Consider the following 19,050-nt stretch of genomic DNA (forward strand, 5'->3'; position numbering starts at 1 on the left):
ATTGACGCCACGGTCTGTCACAGGCAGCCCTGAGGGGGGCGGGGGAAGGGGGGGCGGGAGCGGGGAGGAAGGAGGGGATTCTGCCCTGGGGCTGTCCCTAACCAGTGAGGTGGGAACTGGTGGGTAAATGCAGAGTCCTGTCCCTCAGAGGGACAGTCCTGACCTGTAGTGGCAGGTTCTTTAGGGGACCGCCAGCAGGACTGGGCCCAGATGCCCACAGTGGACTAGCTCAACCATGCCCCTTAACTGCCTGCTGCTCTTTGCCCATCTTTCCTCTCTCTCCCCTTCTGCTACTTCCTCCAAACACCCCCAGTTCTGGTCTCAGGCCTTCCTCTCCTGAGAAACCAACCAAGACACCCAGTTTCTTTGTTTGAAAAAAGCCCCTTGCCCGGCCGGCATGGCTCAGTGGTAGAGTGTCGACCCATGAACCAAGAGATCACGGTTCAATTCCTGGTCAGGGCACCTGCCTGGGTGGGTTGAGGGCTCGATCCCCAGTGTGGGGCGTGCAGGAGGCAGCTGATCAATGATTCTCTCTCATTGTTGATGCTTCTATCTCTCTCTCCCTCCCTTCATCTCTGAAATATTAATAATATTTCAGATAAATATATATATATATATATATATATATATATATATATTTTTTTTTTTTTTTTTAAAGAAAAAGAAAAAAGCCCCTTAACAGGGCTGTAAAATATTGCTCCTGGCTCCCTGGGCTGCGGAGTAATCTGGGAATGGATGTGAAAGGGCTGGCCCCTGGAGCTGAGGTGAGTGGCCACTTTGAGCACAGGTACCCGGAGGAAAGCATGGAGACTAGGGGCCACTGCAGGGGGCGGGGGGAATCCCCCCTCCCAGGGGACTGGGAGCCACGGGGCTGGTGAGAGGTGAGGACAGAGAGGTGGGGAAACACGAAAGGGGTGTGTCAGAGGTCCTTTCTGGAGTGTGGAGAAATCAGGTGTGCTGTGCGTCCCTGTCCTGCCCACCACATTCAGGTGACTTAGCGAAATCCGGTGACTCATCAAGCCACCGCAGCCTGCGACAAGGCCCCTTAAGATCACGCACCCGGCTTTGCTGGAACTTGCCCTCGTGGAACAAGCCCTGTGGATTGGGCCTCTGCCCCGGGAAGAGAGGGACTGGATTACCAGCAAGAGCTCAGGCCTCAGGTTCATTCACCTCCTTTGGGTAAACACGGAACAGCTGAGCCTCCCTCCATGCCAGGCCCAGAGGTGGGGATCCAAAGGTGAGCCAGCCACGTCCCTTTCTCTCTGGGCTCCCAGGAGGGCGGGGTGAGGCCTGGAGACAGGAGCAGGAAATGGCACAGAGCGGCAGGCTCCCTGTGGGAGGTGCTCTGGGCTGGGGGAGGGACATCGGCTCCGGAATTTGGAATGGAGGCAGGTAATTGTGGAACTCTTTCTGGAGGAGCTGATGTCCACCTTGAACCCCAACAGGTCTTAGGGCTTAGCCAGGAGACGGGAGGGCATATCCCTGGCAGAGGAAACTGCGTGGCCTTGGGGAGGCCTGGTTCACGTAGAAACTTCACTGAGGCCAGAACGAGGTGGAGGAGGGCGGATGAGGCTGGAGAGAGAGGTGGGTCGGGAAGAGCAATGGCAGCCCCTGGGGAGTCTGCAGCAGGAGAGAAAGGGGTCGGGTTCGAGTTTAGGATACATGCCGCTGGTTGCAGCGATGGCCCCGTGGAAGGGAGCCCAGCTAACGGGCTCATTCATTCATTCAGCAAACACCTGTGGCCCCCCCCGCTAGATGCTAGGCCCTGTGTTGTGTGGGGATCCAGGTGAGGGGCCATAGTGGCCTGGATGGTGGCCGTGATGGAGAGAAGGGACAGGGAGTTGAGGAGGCACTCTCACTGTCACACAAACACATCCTGGCAATTCGCAAACGGGCATCCGGTTCCTGGACCAGTTGTGTATGAATTTGGAAACTGGGGATTGATTATTTCAGAGGTGGAGCGCTGATTGGCAGGGCTGAGCCCACACTTCAGGGGCCCACAGCGGCAAAGCTCTGCCTCCTCCTCCTGCCCCCGGCTCCGGGACGCTTCCCCTAGTGGGGCTGAGGATGGTCAGCACTGGCCCTCGCCAGTCACGGGGTGAAACCCAGACACCTTGGTTTCTCTTTATCAGTCCTGGCAGGGAGCGAGGTGACTCCTCCAGGACCCCAGGGAAGGCAGAGGCCCAGCTGGGACACCGCTTGTGCGTCTGTTTCTGTGCTCTGCACCCCCTCAGCCTGCAGACTCGGAGGGTGGGAACGGTCTCCTCCATCAGACTGTGGTTTTCTGAGGGTGTCTGCCCCCTCAGATTAGGAATTTCTGGGAGGCAGCATGAGGAATGGTAATGCAAGTCAGGAAAGCTGTTTTGCTGCTGCTGAATAGTTTGAATTTGCAATAATCCTATATAATAAAAGGCCAGGGACCATACGCGTAATGACCGGAACGACTGCTCTACCAGTCGCCATGAGGTTCATTGACCACCTCTTGGTCCCTCCCCCCGCTCCCCGCCCCGGCCCGCAGGCTCTGATGGATCAGCGATGGTGAACGGGGGAACCTGGGTGGGTGGCGGGAGGACCGGGCTGGCTGTCAGGCCGTTGGGATCCCCAGCTCATCCCCGGTTGCTCGGGGGCTCAGGCCTGTGGGAAAGCGGGCGCCGGTGACTTCACCTCCATGCACATGCGCCGGGCCGGCCGCTGATGGAACGCGCTGCCCACACGGGGCCACTCACGCAGGTGCCACTGCCGCCACCGCTGCTGCTGCTGCTGCTGCTGGGGCTTGTGGCACTGACGGAAGCTGTGGGGTGCACCAGCAACCTACCCACCCCGGCGATTGAGGTGGCATTTGGCCTGGGGACTGGCGAACAGGCAGAAGATGGCCCTGATCGCAGGCTAGGCCTAGGGACCCTACCCGCACGATTTTGTGTGCTGGGCCTCTAGCAATAATAATACCTGTTGTGAGGATTAAAATACAAATAGAAGAGATAAGATGGGAAGATCCTTGAGAAATATGGACAGGATATAAATACCAAGCACAAACCATGAAAAATGGCCAGGAGTGAGAGCACAGGGAACCAGACCAGAGCTCCACAAATGCAGGGGTTTTTGTCCATTTTACACCTTTGTTTTCCAAGTGCCCAGAACAGAGCCTGGTACATAGTAGGTGCTCAGTGAACATTAGTTGAAGAAATGAATGGGGTGATGACTGTGGAGAGCAGGGTGTCAGTTCACTACGAGGGCAGGGAGGCTGCTGGGATGTAGCAAGGAGGGCCAGGGGCCAGGAGGCTGCTGGGAGCTGGCCCGCTGGAGTGGGGGTGTCTGCCTCAGAGCCCCATGGACCTCTGGAGTTGAACAATGTACCCCATCGGCCTGCAGGTCTCTTACCCTGATCCCACTGACCTGGGTTATGAATCTGGAGGCAGTAGAGGGAGTCCCCCGCTAGGGTCCTCTCCCTTGACTCCCAAACCACCTTCCATCCCTGACAGCTCTGCGACATGACCATGATCCCTGCAGGGCACCCGCCTATGCTCTTGACCCCTCAGGAACTTGGGGTGCCTCGCAGGCCACACCCTGTGCTCCAGTTGCTGTCGCTCCCTATTTTCAGACCTTTTGCTCGGAAAGCTCTCATCTAATCTTAGCCACAGTGGCAAGACCACACCTCCACCCAACCCCCCGTTTGTGCCTTATCATCCGCGAGCACAATTCTGTGAAGCTGTGCCCCAGTAGTCACTTCCTTAACTGCGACCGGGGCTGAGAAACCTGAGCCACAGGGAAGTACAGACAGAGCTGTGTTTGTCAAAGGACTTGGTGAAATGGTCAAGTGCAAAAGAAAGGTAGTGCTTAGTGCAGTGGAGATACAAAGAACCGTGTGTGTGTGTGTGTGTGTGTGTGTGTGTGTGTGTGTGTGTGAGAGAGAGAGAGAGAGAGAGGAAGGGAATTTGGGCAGAGGGAAGGATGGTATCAAGTAGTTAAGAAGTGGTTGGTATTTTAAACAATGATCCTTTGAAAACACATCTACAACCTCATGAAAAATGTGGTTCACTCCTGAAATCAGGAAACTTTTCATTTTTTCCAACAGACTCAAAATTGTAGCTGTGCCGTGGTGTTGGGGAAGAAAGCCCCGGAATTGTCATGGACGGTGCCGACCTCAGTGACCCGAGCCGGCTGCGTGGGTTTGAACCCAGGCTCCCCACCTGTCCAGATCTTGCACAAGCACCTCGGGGCCTGCTCCCTCGCCTGTAAAATGGGGATGCGACATCCACCTCTCGAGCTGTTGCAAGATCAAACGAGTCCATGCACATGCGAGTTCATGCACATGCGAGTTCATGCACATGCGACCGAGTCAGAGCCTGTAGAACACTGCTGGGCAGACTGTCTCATCCCCCCGGCTCCCTGTTCCCGGCTCTGTCCTGTTCTTGGAGCCCTTCCCTGTCCCCACTCAGACCTGCCAGCTGTCACCTCCTCCAAGGGTGTGCTCTGCCCACCTCATCTCAGGTAGCCTGTCCTTCCCCATTGCCTACCTTTCACCTTTTCTCCCTCCAGACCACCCCAAGTCTCCTCGTGATCCTGCGGCTGTCCTCAGCCCTTCCCCATCTTCCCAGACTGCCCCCACCACCTTGCCCCCCACACCCCATACCCCTCCCCCACCACAGCACAAACCAGGCTGGACTGTCCATCTCATGTTTTATTGTAAAAATGTTAAAATAAATTACATCTGACATCATTGCCGGTATGTACATACAGTGTGTGTGATTCCAGGTCAGCCAGTGACACCCCAGCAAGGTGGGGTGAGGAAACGAAGACATATTAAAACATTTCACAGAAAAACAGGGCGCTCCTTCTCACCCCGCTGTCCAGCCAGCACATCCCTCAGCTACAGGATGAGAGGGGGTGTGGACACACGTGTCCATCGCTGTCTTCACATGTTGGGTTCTGGCCCTGTGTGGTCCCACAGTATTGGAGAAGGGGCTGAGAGGCAGAGAGGGTGTTGGGGTCAAGGGTGATCACTCACCGCCTGCCAGGCATCCATCGGCTGTGACAGGTGCCCTCCCCAACTCTGCTTACCTGCTGACCAGTGCCCTCTCCCCCACTCTGTGTGGAGACTCATGACCTTGGCTGAGGTCACCAAGCAAGGCCCAACTGAGTTAGGGGCTTGGAGGGTGGACACTGAGCATCCCAGTCCTTGGGACCCTGCTCTTTCTCCTTCTTTCTCCTTCGGCTCTAATGCCAACGACAGATGCCAGGTATATAAAAACAGCAGTTTATTTAAAAAATAGCAAACCATGCAGGGCAGTGGGCCGGCCCCAGAGTGTCCATCAAGGAGAACCTAGGAACCCTGCCAGCCCCACCAGAAACAGTCTGCGTGGTTTCACATTATCTTTAGCTCCCCCATCACATCCTTTACACACACACACACACACACGCACGCACGCACGCACGCACACGCACACACACACAAGCACGCGCACGCATGCTGGAGGGAGGAGCTTGATTCACATATTTGGCCATTCCCACTGGTGAGCCAAGAGCAACCGGGGGAGCAGCGAGGTCCTTGTTCTGGGCACAGGGAGACGGGGGGGGGGGGGGCAGAGCTGAGCTGGCTCCTGCAGCTCCCTGGTCACCAGCTCCAGGAGCCCAGCCGCAATGCAGTGGCCGTGGCCTGCCCCTTCTCTTCCTCCCACCACTTCCTGGAGGCAGAAAGCCCGCATCTACCGTCTGAGACAGGGACTGGTCTCCGAGCTGGGCACAGTCCCCAGTGAATCATCAAGATCTAGGACCTCCGCCTGCATGGAACTGGCTCCCACATCAGGAGTGTTGATCTCTTCGCTCCCTCCCTGAGGCAGTCTCTGCCCCACAGTTTGCAGAGGGGCCAGACAGGCAGACAGGGGGAGGGGGAGGCCCTAAATTCTTGCCCCAGGCAGGGCCCTGCTCCTGCAGAGGCCTGAGGTGCCCAGCCCCACCCCTCAGCTATACCTCCTGCAAAGGCAGGGCCCACCCTCTCTCCGAAATGCCAGGTCAGGGCTGAGCACACAGAAGCTCATTAATACCGGTGAGCTCAAGTGGCCTCGGCCCGCCCTAAGAGAACCGTGTGACATTCTCAACCGCATGGTGGGTGAAGACCCACGCAGAGCAGGCCTCCTGGGGGTCAGTCCTGCCAGCCCACACGTGCCTGTGAACCATCGAATAAACCAGGTGCGCTCAGGACAGACGCCTCCCACCGCCAGGGTGCCGCTCAGCCGAACGGAGGCCCTGTCCTGGGCGCCACGCTTGGCAGGCAGCAGCTAGCTGGAGGGGAAGGAAGGCGAGAAAGGCCCCTGGCCCCCCACTCCCAGTTCCAGGGGTCCCAGGCACAGCAGGAAGGCCCAGGATGAAGGTAACGGAAGCCATCGAAGGTGGAGTGGGGGGCCGGCCCCCCATCACGTGCCCCTGGGGCAGTCGACCTTGTTGTACTCGTTCATAAGCTGTTCGTAAGGCACGGAGAACTCCGACTCGGTGCTGGTGAAGGTGGACTCGTCCGAGGAGGGGAACTCACCCAAGGTCAGGGGCGCCTGGGCCTCCGCCTCTTCCTGGGGCCTCTCCTCGCTGGCCAGGTTGTCCTCCAGCGAGGACTTGGACGTCTCCTCTTCCAAGAGGCTGGTCTCCTCGTTCGCAAAGGTGATGTTGGGGTTCTGGAAGATGAGCGGGTGGTAGTCCTGGGCGTCCCACGGCTCGCCCTCCTCGCTGATGCGGTCCAGCTGGTTAATGAACACCTCGGAGGTGGGGGAGCCGCCTTCGGGGGGCCCGGCCCCAGCCTCCTCACTGGGGGCCCGCGACACATGACCTTTGCTCCTTAGCGTCTGAGACACCTCTTCCAAGCTGGGCAGCCGGTTCTTGGAGTAGAACACCAGGGGGGCCAGGGAGGCGGGGACGCCTGGCAGCCCATCCCCCTGAGGCCCTGGGCCTGGTCCCAGTCCAGGTCCTGGTCCAGGTCCAGGTCCAGGTCCAGGTCCGGTTCCGGGCCCCGTCCCCGGGCCCCTCTCCCCACCCCCGCTCGTCTTCATCGCCTTCTTCCCAATCTGCTTGATGAGGTCGTTGTAGGTCTCCTCCTTTTTGGACAGGAAGCTGAAGATGTTGACGTCCTTGGAGGCGGTGCCCCCCGCCATCTGCAGGGCCTTTTTGGAGTGCGGGGAGCTCTCGAAGGACTCCTTCCGCCGCCGCCGCCGCTTCTTAATGGCCTTGTGGACCTCCACAAACATGCTCACCTTCCAGTTGACAAAGAGGGACAGCCAGGCCAGCCCCAGGTAGATCCAGAGCTCCACGAAGTAGCGGTACAGGGCGTGGTAGTTGGCGCTGGGGTTCACACCTGAGGACAGAGCAGGGAGCCCAGAGGGTCAGGAGAGGGTCCGCGGGGCCCGGGGACCCTCCAAGGCCCCAGCCTCTGAGGACACCAGAGAAAGGAAGGAGGCCCGTGCTAGACGCTGGCCTGCCCCAGGCACTCATGGGCTTTTCTCAGCCCCCAACCTGCCTGAGCCTCGGTGTCCCCCACTGCCAGCCGTCAGGAGAGTGGTTCGCTGGGCAAGGGCAGGTCGAGGGAGAGGGAGAGAGACCAGGGGAGGCTGGTGCTGGAGCCAGCACAGGGCGGGGGCAGTCCAGAATGTTTGCCTTTCAGTTAGTCACCCCTACACCTACCTGTTTTGTGTGCTTTTTTGGTGTATTTGTTACAGTTCAGCTAAAACCAGGGTGGGAATTAAGTGAGGCAGCTCTGACTAGTTTAATGGAAATGAGGCTGATGGTTGGGCCGAGGGCTAACCATCTGCGCCTGCGCCGGGCCCCAGTGGCTGCACGTGGCAGGACTGTGCCTTTGTCTAAATTTATCTCCCGAAAAAGCAGGCCCAGCTCTGCGGAGTGTCCAGGCCTCTCTTTCCTGCTCCTCCCCCACTCAGCCACCCCCCTGCCAGCATTCCGAGTCTCCACTTACAATGGGGCAGAAGGGTGGTGACCTGCCCCTGCCCCTGCCCCTGGAGCAGAGGCTGAGGTCAACTGGGCAGGGCAGCAGGCACTGGGGGAACAAACGTGGTGTCAAGAAGATTAAGAACCAGGATGCTGTGCAGGCCGCAGGCACAAGTACTAGAGTGACCGAGCGGCCAGACAAAGGGGCCAAAGAACCTTATCTCCCGCCCCGATTAGGTAGGAAGGGGCGGGAGGAGTGCCCGGCCCCGGCAGCTTGGGAGAAAGCCTCTCTTGTGTTTAAGCTGCCTGTGGCGAGAGCAAGTTTCGGGCCTCTGAGCCAAGCCCCTGGGACCGCTCCCTCAGCTCCTATGACGGGTGGCAGCTGTGACAGCGGAGGGGCCCTGGGCAACAGGCACAGGCCCTGCAGGTGGAAGGCACACCCCTACCTCGTGCCTCTAAGCTCGGGAGATGGACACGCACATGCCTTTCCCAGCGCCCAACCTGCTAGGAAGAGATCAGACGCTAAATGCAGAGAGGAGGGAGCCTCGTCCCAGGAAAGGGAAGCGGGCGTCTCCTGCGATGACTCTGAGCCTTGCTTGCCTCTTGCAACTGGCAGGTAGGGCTGGACCCCACTGGGTGGAGGAAGTGGCCCGGACACAAAAGCCCACCGGGGCTACCATGAAGGTCAGCTGAATGGAGAGTGGAGAAGCAGAGAGAGTAGCAGAGAGGGAGGGACGGAGGGAGGGGAGGCAGAGGCAGGGGGTGGGTGGGGCAGGACTCACCAGCCACGAAGTCGCCGAAGCCGATGGTGGAGATGGTGATGAAGGAGTAGTAGAGGCCCTGGATGTAGTTCCACTCCTCGGTCACCATGAACACGAAGGGCGGGATCACCAGGTGGACCAGCACTCCCCACACAATGAAGATGGCCGTGCACGTGATCTGCGCCTTCCGCTGGCGGGAGGGGGGGGGGGCGGGGAGACCAAGTCAGACAACGATGGCGACGAGGGGGTCCCAGCAGGGACACCCAGAGGGCCGGGGAGGCGGCCACAGGGGAGGCCAGTGGGGCAGCACACCTGGGAGGAGGCTCACCGGCCGGGGGGGAAGGAGGGGAGGGGCAATGTTCCAGCCGGACCCAGGAGGGCAGGGGCTCCGAAACTCCCCCTTGCCATCTAACGCCTCTGTCCGATTCTTGGACCCTTGCCACCCTCCCATCTCCTGCCAGAGTCCCCCCCTCTCTGCCCAGCACCGGGGGTTGGGGACATACCAGGCTCATGCCTCTCTTGGTGAGGAACTGGCCCAGCCGCTTCGCGCGTCCCCCGAAGAACTTGCCCAGGGCATTGATCCACGTCAGGCAGAGCGGCACCCCGAAGAGACCATAGAAGACACAGAAGAGACGCCCCGCGGGGGTCTTGGGGGCCACGTTGCCATAACCTGAGGAAAAAGAGAAGTGAAGCTAAGAAAAGAGCCATCGCAGGGGTCATGGGCCCAGGCTCGGAGTGGCCCTGCCTCCATCTCCCCCCTCCCTCTCTCTTCCCCTTGCCCTCTGCCCCCTCCCCCCTTTCTCTCTCACACACACATCGTGAGGGAGACTTGTTCTCTAAGATCACTTGCTCTGGATCTAATATCAATACTTGGGAAATGGCATTTCCCTTGATCACACGACGACCACGACCACTTACAGCACTGCGAGGGCGTGGGCTGTGCCTCTGCCATCAGACCGGGGGCTCCCTGAAGGCAGACGGAGCCTCCACCACCAGCGAGCCTTCTCCTGGTCTGAAGGACAGTCATGTGCAAACCAGAAAAAGACACCCTCTCTCGGTAGCGACCCCAGAGGCACTGCGGCAATTGGTCTCCAAAGACGGACATTCTTCATTCCTGCCCTTTTACGCAACCTGCTGCTCGCGTCGAGGTGGCGTCTAACCCCCTCCCTCTGAATCTGGGCTTCAGTGATCTGCTTGACCAGCGACATCGGTAGGTCTAAGAAGCCTGCCGCTTCTCCCCTTGATCCCTTGAAATGCCCGCATTGGTATGTTCCTTCCTGGAACCCCCACGGAGATGACCACACCATTGTGCCTTCATCCCCAGCGGGGCCCCCCCAGCAACAGCCAGCAACCTCCATCGAACAGTGACGGGAGAGATGGCGAATGTCCGCCGGCCAGGTCTGCAGACAACTCCGGCGCCAGCCACTGCCTGCGAGGCCTCAAGCAAGAGCCGGCCGGTGGAAACCAGTCGGCCCACAGAATGGCAGAAGATAAGATGCTCTGTGTTTAATTACTAACTTCTGAGTGGCCACCGGCTCCTAACCAGAATAGACTCCGGCTTGGTGAGTGAGCACCGGCTGGGCGTGCACAGCGGGCGACCTGCTCGGCCACCTGCATGGCTGAGGCCATCTGTGTCTTTCTGCTCCCAGAGCCCAGGTCAGGACACAGCACACAGTCTCCCGGATATGGCCAGTCACCCAGGACTCACTAACTCCCCAGGACAAGTGTCAAAAGGCCAGGCTGCGAACGGCCCGACTTTACCTTGACCGGAACCGTGTTCCTGTGAGGGGCTCTGTGGAGCTGGGCACCACGCCGAGGGCCCCAGAACACTTACCGATGGTAGTGATGACAGTGGCTGCAAAAATCATTGCATTGGGCCAGTTCCAGTTGTTGAAGGTCTGGTTCCCTGTGATGGCCACGCCCTCACCTGCAGCATCAGATACGACCTAACGAGAGAGACAACGGAGGTCAAAGGAGGCCAGACGAACAAGCGCCTTTCGAGTGGCAGCACTCTATTCAATTCCTCATAAGCATTCATTCATCATCACAATAACAAGTGGCACTACTGTCTCCATTTTATGGATGATGAGACATTGTAGAGAGGATCAGAGAGATTAAGTGGGTCACACGGCTGTCAAGTACAGTTGCTCCTCGACTTACGATGGGGTTACGTCCCAATAAAGGCCTGATGATGCATTTAATGCACCTAACCTACCAGACATCACACCTTAGCCTAGGCCACCGTAAACATGCTCAGAACACAGAATCCGGAAAACGCCGGCAACACGGCGCAGCGTGGAGAGTTGGTTGTTGATTCGCGGGGCTGACTAGGAGCCCGGGCTCGCTGCCGCTGCCCAGCGCCACGAGGGCATTCTACCAAATATCACTGGCCCGGAAAAAGCTCAAAATTCAAAATTCGAAGTACAGTTTCTACGGAATGCATATCACTTTCACACCATCATCAAGTCAAAAAAACCGTTAAGTCCAGCCCCCGTCAGTAGGGGACCATCTGTATGAACCTAGGCAGTCTGGCTCCCAAGTCCAACCTCTCACTGAGCCAGCGCTGCTCAAACTCACACGCACCAGAGTCACCCGCACAGCTCGTCCCAGTCTGGGCGGCTGGGCCCCACCGGAGTCTCTGATCCAGTCGGTCTGGGAAGGGGTCCAAAATGTGCATTTCTGACAAGTTCCCAGGTGGTGCTGACGCTGCTGGTCCAGGGATCACACTTTGAGAGACCGTCCCGCCTCTTACAGAGGACACAGAGGACCCTTCCGCCACCCAGCTCTCCACAGAGACGTTCCACTACAGGGCTGGCCTGGGAGGGGCCCTTATACACCCGTCACCCCACTGTCAGGGCACCTGCGAAGGCCAAACGCCGGGTCCTCCTGGATCTGTCCTCCAAGGCCTCCTGCTCCCTGTGCCGGGGACCCTATCCTCTCTCCCCACCCCCCTTCTCTGGACTCCTTCATCTCAGCCCTGGGCAGAGCAACTCCAGTGTCTGGGACAGGACAGATCAGCGGGTGTATACACGTCAGGGTGACTCAAAATCGTGCTGGAAGTCCCCACCGAGCTCCCAGAAACTGGGCAGTCGGGGAAAGGCCACCTGGGGAAGTTCAGAGAGCGGCCCAGAAGAGGGCTTATCTGTTCTAGGAAAACCGATAGCTGCCAAACCTGTTTCCACTGGACCAGACCTGCCTCTAGCCCAGCCCAGTGGTCACCAAGCAGTGGTCCGTGAGGTCCGAAAAGTTGGCGACCGCTGCTCTAGCCCATCCTTCAGTTCTGCCTCCACTCACCCAACCTACCAATGGCAGGGGCTGGACCCCAGAAGGAGTTCCCAGGGCCAGGACCTGCTCCAAATCTGGGTCAGTTCTGCCCCCTAGGAGGGCCCCAGGATGCCCCGTCCAGTCCAGATACCGGGAACTCAGCCATATTCCCTATAAAAATAAAGCCTAGGATGAGGGAAGACAGAGCGAGGGGTGGAAGCAGGAGAGAGACAGGGAAACCATAGCTTGAAACCACCTGCAGCGCGTGACGTCTGGGGGGAGAGGGAGTGGGCAGGTTGTTCTGAAGGAGGTGCAGTCTGCAGCAGCAGCAGCCCGTATAAACGGACCTGCAGACGCTGTAAAGAATTTTCCATGACGACAGGCTCATCTGACAGGCCATACACCACACACTCGCTGCCCTGGCCCTCCTGGCAGCTCCAGCGCACCTCTCTCCAGGCCGCCAAGTGCAGAGGCTGCCCTCAGCCCTGTCCTCAGAGAGCTGGCCAGGCCACGTGCAGGTGAAGGCACCGGGACATTGTGATACGAACAGGCCAACGGGAGAGCGAAAACAAACATGAAGGCTCATCCAAAAGGGTTCCTGGAAATGAGATGTGTCCTAATGCTAAGCAGATGGCAGAGAAAGCAGAACCACTCAGCCCTCCGTCTTAGAGCGGGGAGGGTGGAGCACACCCAACTGCCAGGGATGCGAAGAGCAAACAAGGACACCTTTGGGCGGGAACGGTACCACTGACCAGACAGTGGCGTGCCTGCAGCGCCACGGCCGCTCATCCCCACGGAATCTCGGGGACGGAAGAGATTTCAAGAGACCAGCCACCTCTGTTCTCACACACGCAAGAAGGATGGGTTCTGGAAGCGCCAACCGGAACTCCTGCAGACTTCTCGACAGCAGAACGCTCGGCATCCAGAGAGGAAGGGGTGGCACTGGGCGCCGGCACAGGGTCACCAAGAACCAGCCATGCTCGGCCAAGTGCATCTCCTTCCCCAAAGGGCTGCGGGGCCTTGAAGGTGGGTGGAATGCAGGGAAACTGGATTTAGCAAGGCAGCCGAACACGGGGGTTTAAAACATTCATGCGGACAAGACAGAGAAATGCAGGGTAGAGCTGGGATTAATTTGGGCCCACTGAAAGACGGGTAAACAACCTCAAGAAGTATTGATCATTATCAACCTGGCCGAAGGCCTGGCCTCATCAATCTTTTCACGCACAGCACACTAAAGACAGAGATGCTGCTCACCAGTCGAATCGTCAAAGGATGCAAAAGTGGGGACAAGGCCGGGCTGGAAAAGATGCTAACACTCCACAATGATAGCTTGGGACTCCACATCATCCGCACTGGAAAACTGGGCCAAAACGATTAAGACATGACTGTCTTTCAAATTTTTCGTATCTTACACTTTGGGTTAGGAAAGACGAGTGTAGGACTGAAGGGAGAAGTCCTTGGGTTTCAGCTGAGCACAAACCAGCAAACGCGAGGGTGGCCGCCAGAAAGAAGAGCCAGTCACCTCAGCCGTCGGCACATTGCCTGCTCAGGGCTGGGAGGAAACGGGCCACTGTTCGCGCAGGGCCAGGCCACACAGGGGCACTCTGTTCCACTCTGGACATGTTCACGATACGTTCACCAACACGTTAGCCCACGAGCCAAGGTCCCAGAGGGAACAGGGTGGCTTTTCAGCCATCTCAGCATGGACTGCCCTTGGCAGCTGTCCATTTCTGATAATGGAAAGTGTTCAGACCAGCGGTGAGCACGGTACATCAGGGATGGTGAAGGCGTGGCAGGAACAAGGGTTCTCAACGGGGGGGTGGGGGTAGGGGGTGGCACACTCTGCAGGCGTGTAGAAATGCTGCCTGGTTGTGGGGAGCATTGTGTCAGGCACGAGTGGTGGTGGGGGGGCTGCTGCTGGCACTGAGCAGGGACCAGAGAGGACACCCCCCGCTATGCACCCCCCATGCCGACACAGCCCCCTGAGGAACAATGGCTGGCCAAAGGTGATCTGTGACTCAAGAATAGTAAATGCTAAGGAGGCATCAACCGTAAGAGCTGGCAAAACAAGTAACCAAAGAGGGCATTGTGGTTGGCAGCGTTGAGGCGGAAAAGCGGGCTTCCTGCCTTCACCCTGTGGGAGGGGAGGGTGCCCTCCGGGGCACAGCCGCAGCCCCTGGCCTGGGTTATCAGGGAGCCACAGCCACGTGACCTCTATTACCGCTTGTGGTCACCCAGAGAGGGGCAGGCAGGGGCCATTCTAAGGGCCTCACTTCTCCCTACCCCACTTCCCCCCCCTCCAGGGCTGAAAGCACCACTGACCCTCAGAATAATCCAGTGGCAGTACTCGTGCCTCCTGGATGAGGTGGGGAAACTGAGGCTGAGAGGTTAAGTGGCAGAAACGGGGTAGGCTCTAGACACGATTGCTAATCGGCACATTTCCTGCCTCCCTCCCTTCACGACTGTCTGCCCCGGGCTCCCCAATGCCCCTGGTGGTGCCTCTTCTCTGCCCACGAGTCCCCAGCAGTTGGCCTGAAAATCAGCTGGGCTCCATCTCAGTGCTGGGGGGGGAAGCAGAAAGCTAGTGCTGCTGTGTGACACCCCTCGCCAGGGCTTATATATATCTAACCCAACAGGCATGGCTTGATGGGCGAGGAAAGCGAGGCTCGGGGATCAGAGGTCCCAGTGTGAACTCGGGGTGTCTGCTCCCTGCGGCTGTGGTTGGGATGCCGCCGTGCTGGTTATGGTCAGGGTCACACAGGCTGAGGAAGAGGGCTCCCAGAACAGAGGGGCTGACCCAGGCTGAGGTCATCCCTGGGTTAGGGGAGGGGTGTGGGCAGCCAGGCCAACATCCAATTAAACTCAGTGTCCTATGCCCCGGGGTTAGGGAAACAGCCCTCGCGGGAGGAGGTGGCCCCTGCTCACTCGCAGTATTCTTTAACTTGGCTCCCAAATTCACACAAGACAATGTTTTCATTTTCCACAGAACCCTGGAGAGAGGCGAGGGAGACCCCGCACACTGCCCGGGCCCAGCTCTTGTTTGGAGCCGAGCTCCCTGCTGCCTCTGTCGCCCTCATAATGCGCAGCTGTGATTTATTGAGGGCTGACTGCAGCAGTGTCATGCTACGCACTCCACGAGCCTTTAGCTCGTTTAACGAGGACAGAATCCTGCTGGGAAGAGACCATCATTTTTTCCACTTTACAATGGAGGATCTGAGGCTGAGAGGCTAAGTAAGTAGCCTAAAGTCCGGATGCTCAAAGCGACGAAGTCGGGGGAGAACCCTGCCTGTCTGGGTCCAAGCGGCTGTCACCCCACCATTTCCCACACCGGCCCCCTTCCTGTGGCCACTGTGGCCGGGGCACACTTCCACCCCTTCGCACCAGCTGAGAAAACAGCCCTAAACCAGTCCATCCACTCCTGCGGGCCCAGCTCTGCCAGCCAGCCCTCCGGGAGCCCAGCTTCATGCCTCTGCCTTGGGCTTAGGCAGCCAGCTCCCTCACCCCGCCCACCCGGGCTCTCCCGTCCACGAAATCTGGGTTCCCGGGAAGCTGCTCGTCCCCAGGGACCCGGGGTTTCCCGTGCAGAAGCCCTGCCACGGCTCCTCTTCCTGGAGATTCATCCTGACGAGTGGGCAGTTCCGGGGAAGGCACATCCAGGGGTTGGGAAACGATACCCACCTTCAGACAGGGCAGCCGGCGCTGAGGTCGGGCCTTCCTGCCTGTCATGGGCAGGGCGGGGGAATCTGAAGCAAGGGTGGCAGCTCTCTGACACCCACAGGGCTACTCCCACCCGCCTCCTGCTCCCGGGCAGACATCGGACAGAGGCATTACGTCACGTACAGCAGGCATTACGTCACGTACAGCAGGCATTACGTCACGTACAGCAGGTATTACATCACGTACAGCAGGCATTACGTCATGTACAGCAGGCATTACATTACGTAGGGATCAGAGCTCCTTCCCGCTATGCAGGCAGCCTTTCAGATCCCCCTGGATGCTAGCTTCCCCCGGCCTACACCAGCCAACCTTCCTTCGCCATCCGGGTTGAGTCATCCTTAATTCATTCCGTCCAAGCTCACTTGGTCCCTCTGGCTCCAAGGTGCAATGGCGCTAACTGCCACCTGCATGGTGCTTGACAGTCCAAAAAGAACCTTCATGGTTCCTCTCACTTAGCCCTCTCAGCCAGCTTGTGAGGTGGGTGGGCATGCCTTATTCATCCTTTTATCGTAGATTATTAACATTATTAATATTTGAATACTAGCTGGTAAGTGCTCCCTTATTATATGACACCAACGAAAGCACTTTAACTCAGCTCACAGAAATCTTTACACCTATAACGTAGGTACCATTCCCACATCCTCCTTATCCAAAGGGAAGACGTTCCGAGACCCCCGGTGGATGCCAGAAAACATGGAGAGAACCAAACCCTACGAAGACTATGCTTTTCCTACACATACACGTTTGACTCAAAGGAAGCACTTTACGGCCTCTCTTTGGCATAGCTGACAGGCCAGCACACTACCCTTGCGCGTTGGGGCCATGGTTAAGTAAAATAAGGGTAAGGAACAGAAGCACGTCGCAGGGAAGATAGTGGATCTGGTAACAGATGTTTACTAAGTGACTAACAGGTGCGTTTCATACAGTGTGCGTACACTGGACGAAGGGATGATTCACGCGGGGGGGTGGTGGAACGAGATGAGCAGAGGTTTTTATCACCCTACTCAGAACGCCACGCAACTTGAAACTAATGAACTGTTTATTTCTGGAACTTTCCATGTAATATTATTGGACCCCAGTTCACTGCGGGTAAAACTACAGAAAGCAAAACCACAGATAAGAGGGGGTCCACTGACGAGGAAACTGAGGCAGCTATTCAGTGGTGGGGCTGGGGAGCGAACCCAGGCAGTCCGGCTCGTAACCCCTGTGCTTTCTCTGGCTGGGGGTGGGGCAGGGAAGGGGGCGTTTAGCTATAAGGAGTGAAGCCAGGTCTCTGGAACACAACTTCCCAGGCAATGGCAAGGGAAACAGCCACAGGAATGGGGAGTCCCCTGGGAGGTAAGCTCTACAAGGGCAGGATTGTTATCCGCGTTCCCACTACTATATTCCCAGAGCCTAGAGTACTGCCTGGCACACAGTAGGTGCTCAGCAAATGTGTTAAATGAGTGAGTGGATTAGCTTGAATGAGTGCGGGCACGTTCTCTGGCCTGAACTCGCCCGACCTCTCAAGTCCTTCCTTCAGCTCCCCAGCATCATGCTGCAGTTGGGCTTTCACTAATGTAATCAGCAACAGGTGGAAGCCTTTATCCAGCAAGAAGATGAAGATGGGAAGAGAGTCCGACCCCGGCAGAGGTGGGGGTGGCAGGGTCCCAGGGTGGATGCAGCGGGGAGGGGCTGGGGCTGGTCACCAGGCTGTAGGCCGGAGGGCAGGCGGCTGAAGGTCCTGGGGGCCAGGGGCTGGGGTAGGGGAGAGGTGAGGGAGTCAGACGAGAGCTCCCTCATCCAAGAGGGCAGAGCGGGGGGCCCTGGGGCTGCAAAAATCCCTGAGGTGACCCGAGGGACTGTCCTTCCTGCAGGAGGGAGACCTGTCTCCTCTGGAAGCTCTGAGAGCAGAAAAAGGAACATGAAAGGGAGTGGCCCGGCTCTGCCGTAAAGGCAGATCCGTGTCCTTCTCCAGGCAGAGGCTCATGGAGGCGTGGGCTGGCCTGCGTGTGAATGGGGATGGCGGGGGGCGGGGAGAAGGACGGGGTCTCTCAGTGCTAGCACCACGGCAGCCTATCAGCCTCAGTTTCTCCATCTGCCCAAATTCACACCTCCTCTACACGTGAGAAGCACCTAAGACGCCGTCAGCCCTGAGTGAGTGTATCTGCACTCGGAGTTATGATCGCGTGTCTGTCAGGAAACCAGACCCTGAGACCAGGGGGCAGAGGGCTTGTCCCCAAGGACAAATCAAAGGGTTTACTCCCCTGCACTTGGAGGACAGGCCCAGGTGAGCCTCCTGGCACCTGCCACCTCTTCCCAACCCTCCCTGTCTGGCAGTGACAACTGTCCTTTCTCGGGCTGACCTGCTTCCTCAGGGCACAGGGTGACTTCTCTAACATCGAGGAGGACCCCCAGGCCACCGGGCAGTAGGAGTCAGGGACCTGGGGGGGCAGCAGGGGAGGAGGAAACAGAGGCACCCCGGGGTGTCCTCCTCACCCCTCAGGAAGCCCCGCTCCCCTGGTCTCTGCCACCCAGAGCCATCCTGGCCAGGTTCCTGCACAGCCAAGCAGGACAGGCCGGCCGCACAGAGCAGTGCCACGCACGGGTGCCTCCCCGACGGTGCTCTCCACGTGAGACCCAGGCTGGGGGCCACGTGAGGCCGAGGCTGGGGACCACAGACACTTCTCTGAACTCTTGTCTCAACTTCCTGACCAGCTGCCTCCGCTTCACAAGGCAGCCAGTGCCACCCCACCCCCAGCCTCTGTGCGGGGCTCTCCGTGTGTGTCCATGTCTGTCTGTCTGTCCATCTGGTCTCTAACAAAGAACGCCCCCCCCCCCACGCAGGGGGCCAAGAGGAGGCCCCCGTGAGTGGGTTAGGGGAGGTCTGAACAGGACAGTCCGAGCACTTTCTAGGCAAATACGTGCAGTTTGGGCTTGTCTGATACAATGGTTCTCAAATCCTTTTACACCGGGAGCTCTCGAAAGATAAAGGGTGGAGGGGCAGGACCCCATATCCTATGTACTGGGACTCCCCAACACCCTGCAGTTTTGAAGGGGGAGCGGCTGAGGGGCTGTGGGTACAGCTGTTACTCCCATCTAGTCACCCTCCATCTGCTGGGGAGGCTGGCAGATCAAAGTGCCCCGCAGAGAGGAGAGCACCTGTTAACTCATTACCAGGACAAATTAGAGAGTTTAACTCCATTAGCTGAGCCCTCAGTTCTCTTCCCTCCCTCCCTCTCCATCTCTCCCACTGACTCAGCGTCGGGAGCTTTCCCTTAAGGTGAACTGGGGGTGAGGGAGGGGTGCTGGGATTGTTTTTAGATGCGGAAACAGGCCTGGCACCACACAGCCATGGAGGCCGTGGCTCCCAGTTCAGGCTGATAATGTGGCTGACCTGGCCCTG

At 58.3% G+C, this 19,050-nt stretch overlaps 1 protein-coding gene across 1 annotated transcript in view; it reads right to left on the bottom strand.

The window, feature by feature from the left end:
- Nucleotides 1-4,669: 4,669 nt before the first annotated feature.
- Nucleotides 4,670-19,050, bottom strand: part of KCNK5 (potassium two pore domain channel subfamily K member 5) — a 35,873-nt gene continuing 21,492 nt past the window's right edge. Inside the window, exons 2-5 of the mRNA XM_008151948.3 lie at nucleotides 10,519-10,630; nucleotides 9,188-9,354; nucleotides 8,706-8,874; nucleotides 4,670-7,336 (exon numbers count right to left, since the gene is read on the bottom strand). Coding sequence (XP_008150170.1) covers nucleotides 6,411-7,336; nucleotides 8,706-8,874; nucleotides 9,188-9,354; nucleotides 10,519-10,630 — 1,374 coding nt within the window. The 3' untranslated portion in view covers nucleotides 4,670-6,410. The remainder of the gene's footprint in view (nucleotides 7,337-8,705; nucleotides 8,875-9,187; nucleotides 9,355-10,518; nucleotides 10,631-19,050) is intronic.

This window comes from Eptesicus fuscus, chromosome 10, assembly GCF_027574615.1.
Source record: "Eptesicus fuscus isolate TK198812 chromosome 10, DD_ASM_mEF_20220401, whole genome shotgun sequence".
In the NCBI taxonomy this organism is placed as follows: domain Eukaryota; kingdom Metazoa; phylum Chordata; class Mammalia; order Chiroptera; family Vespertilionidae; genus Eptesicus; species Eptesicus fuscus.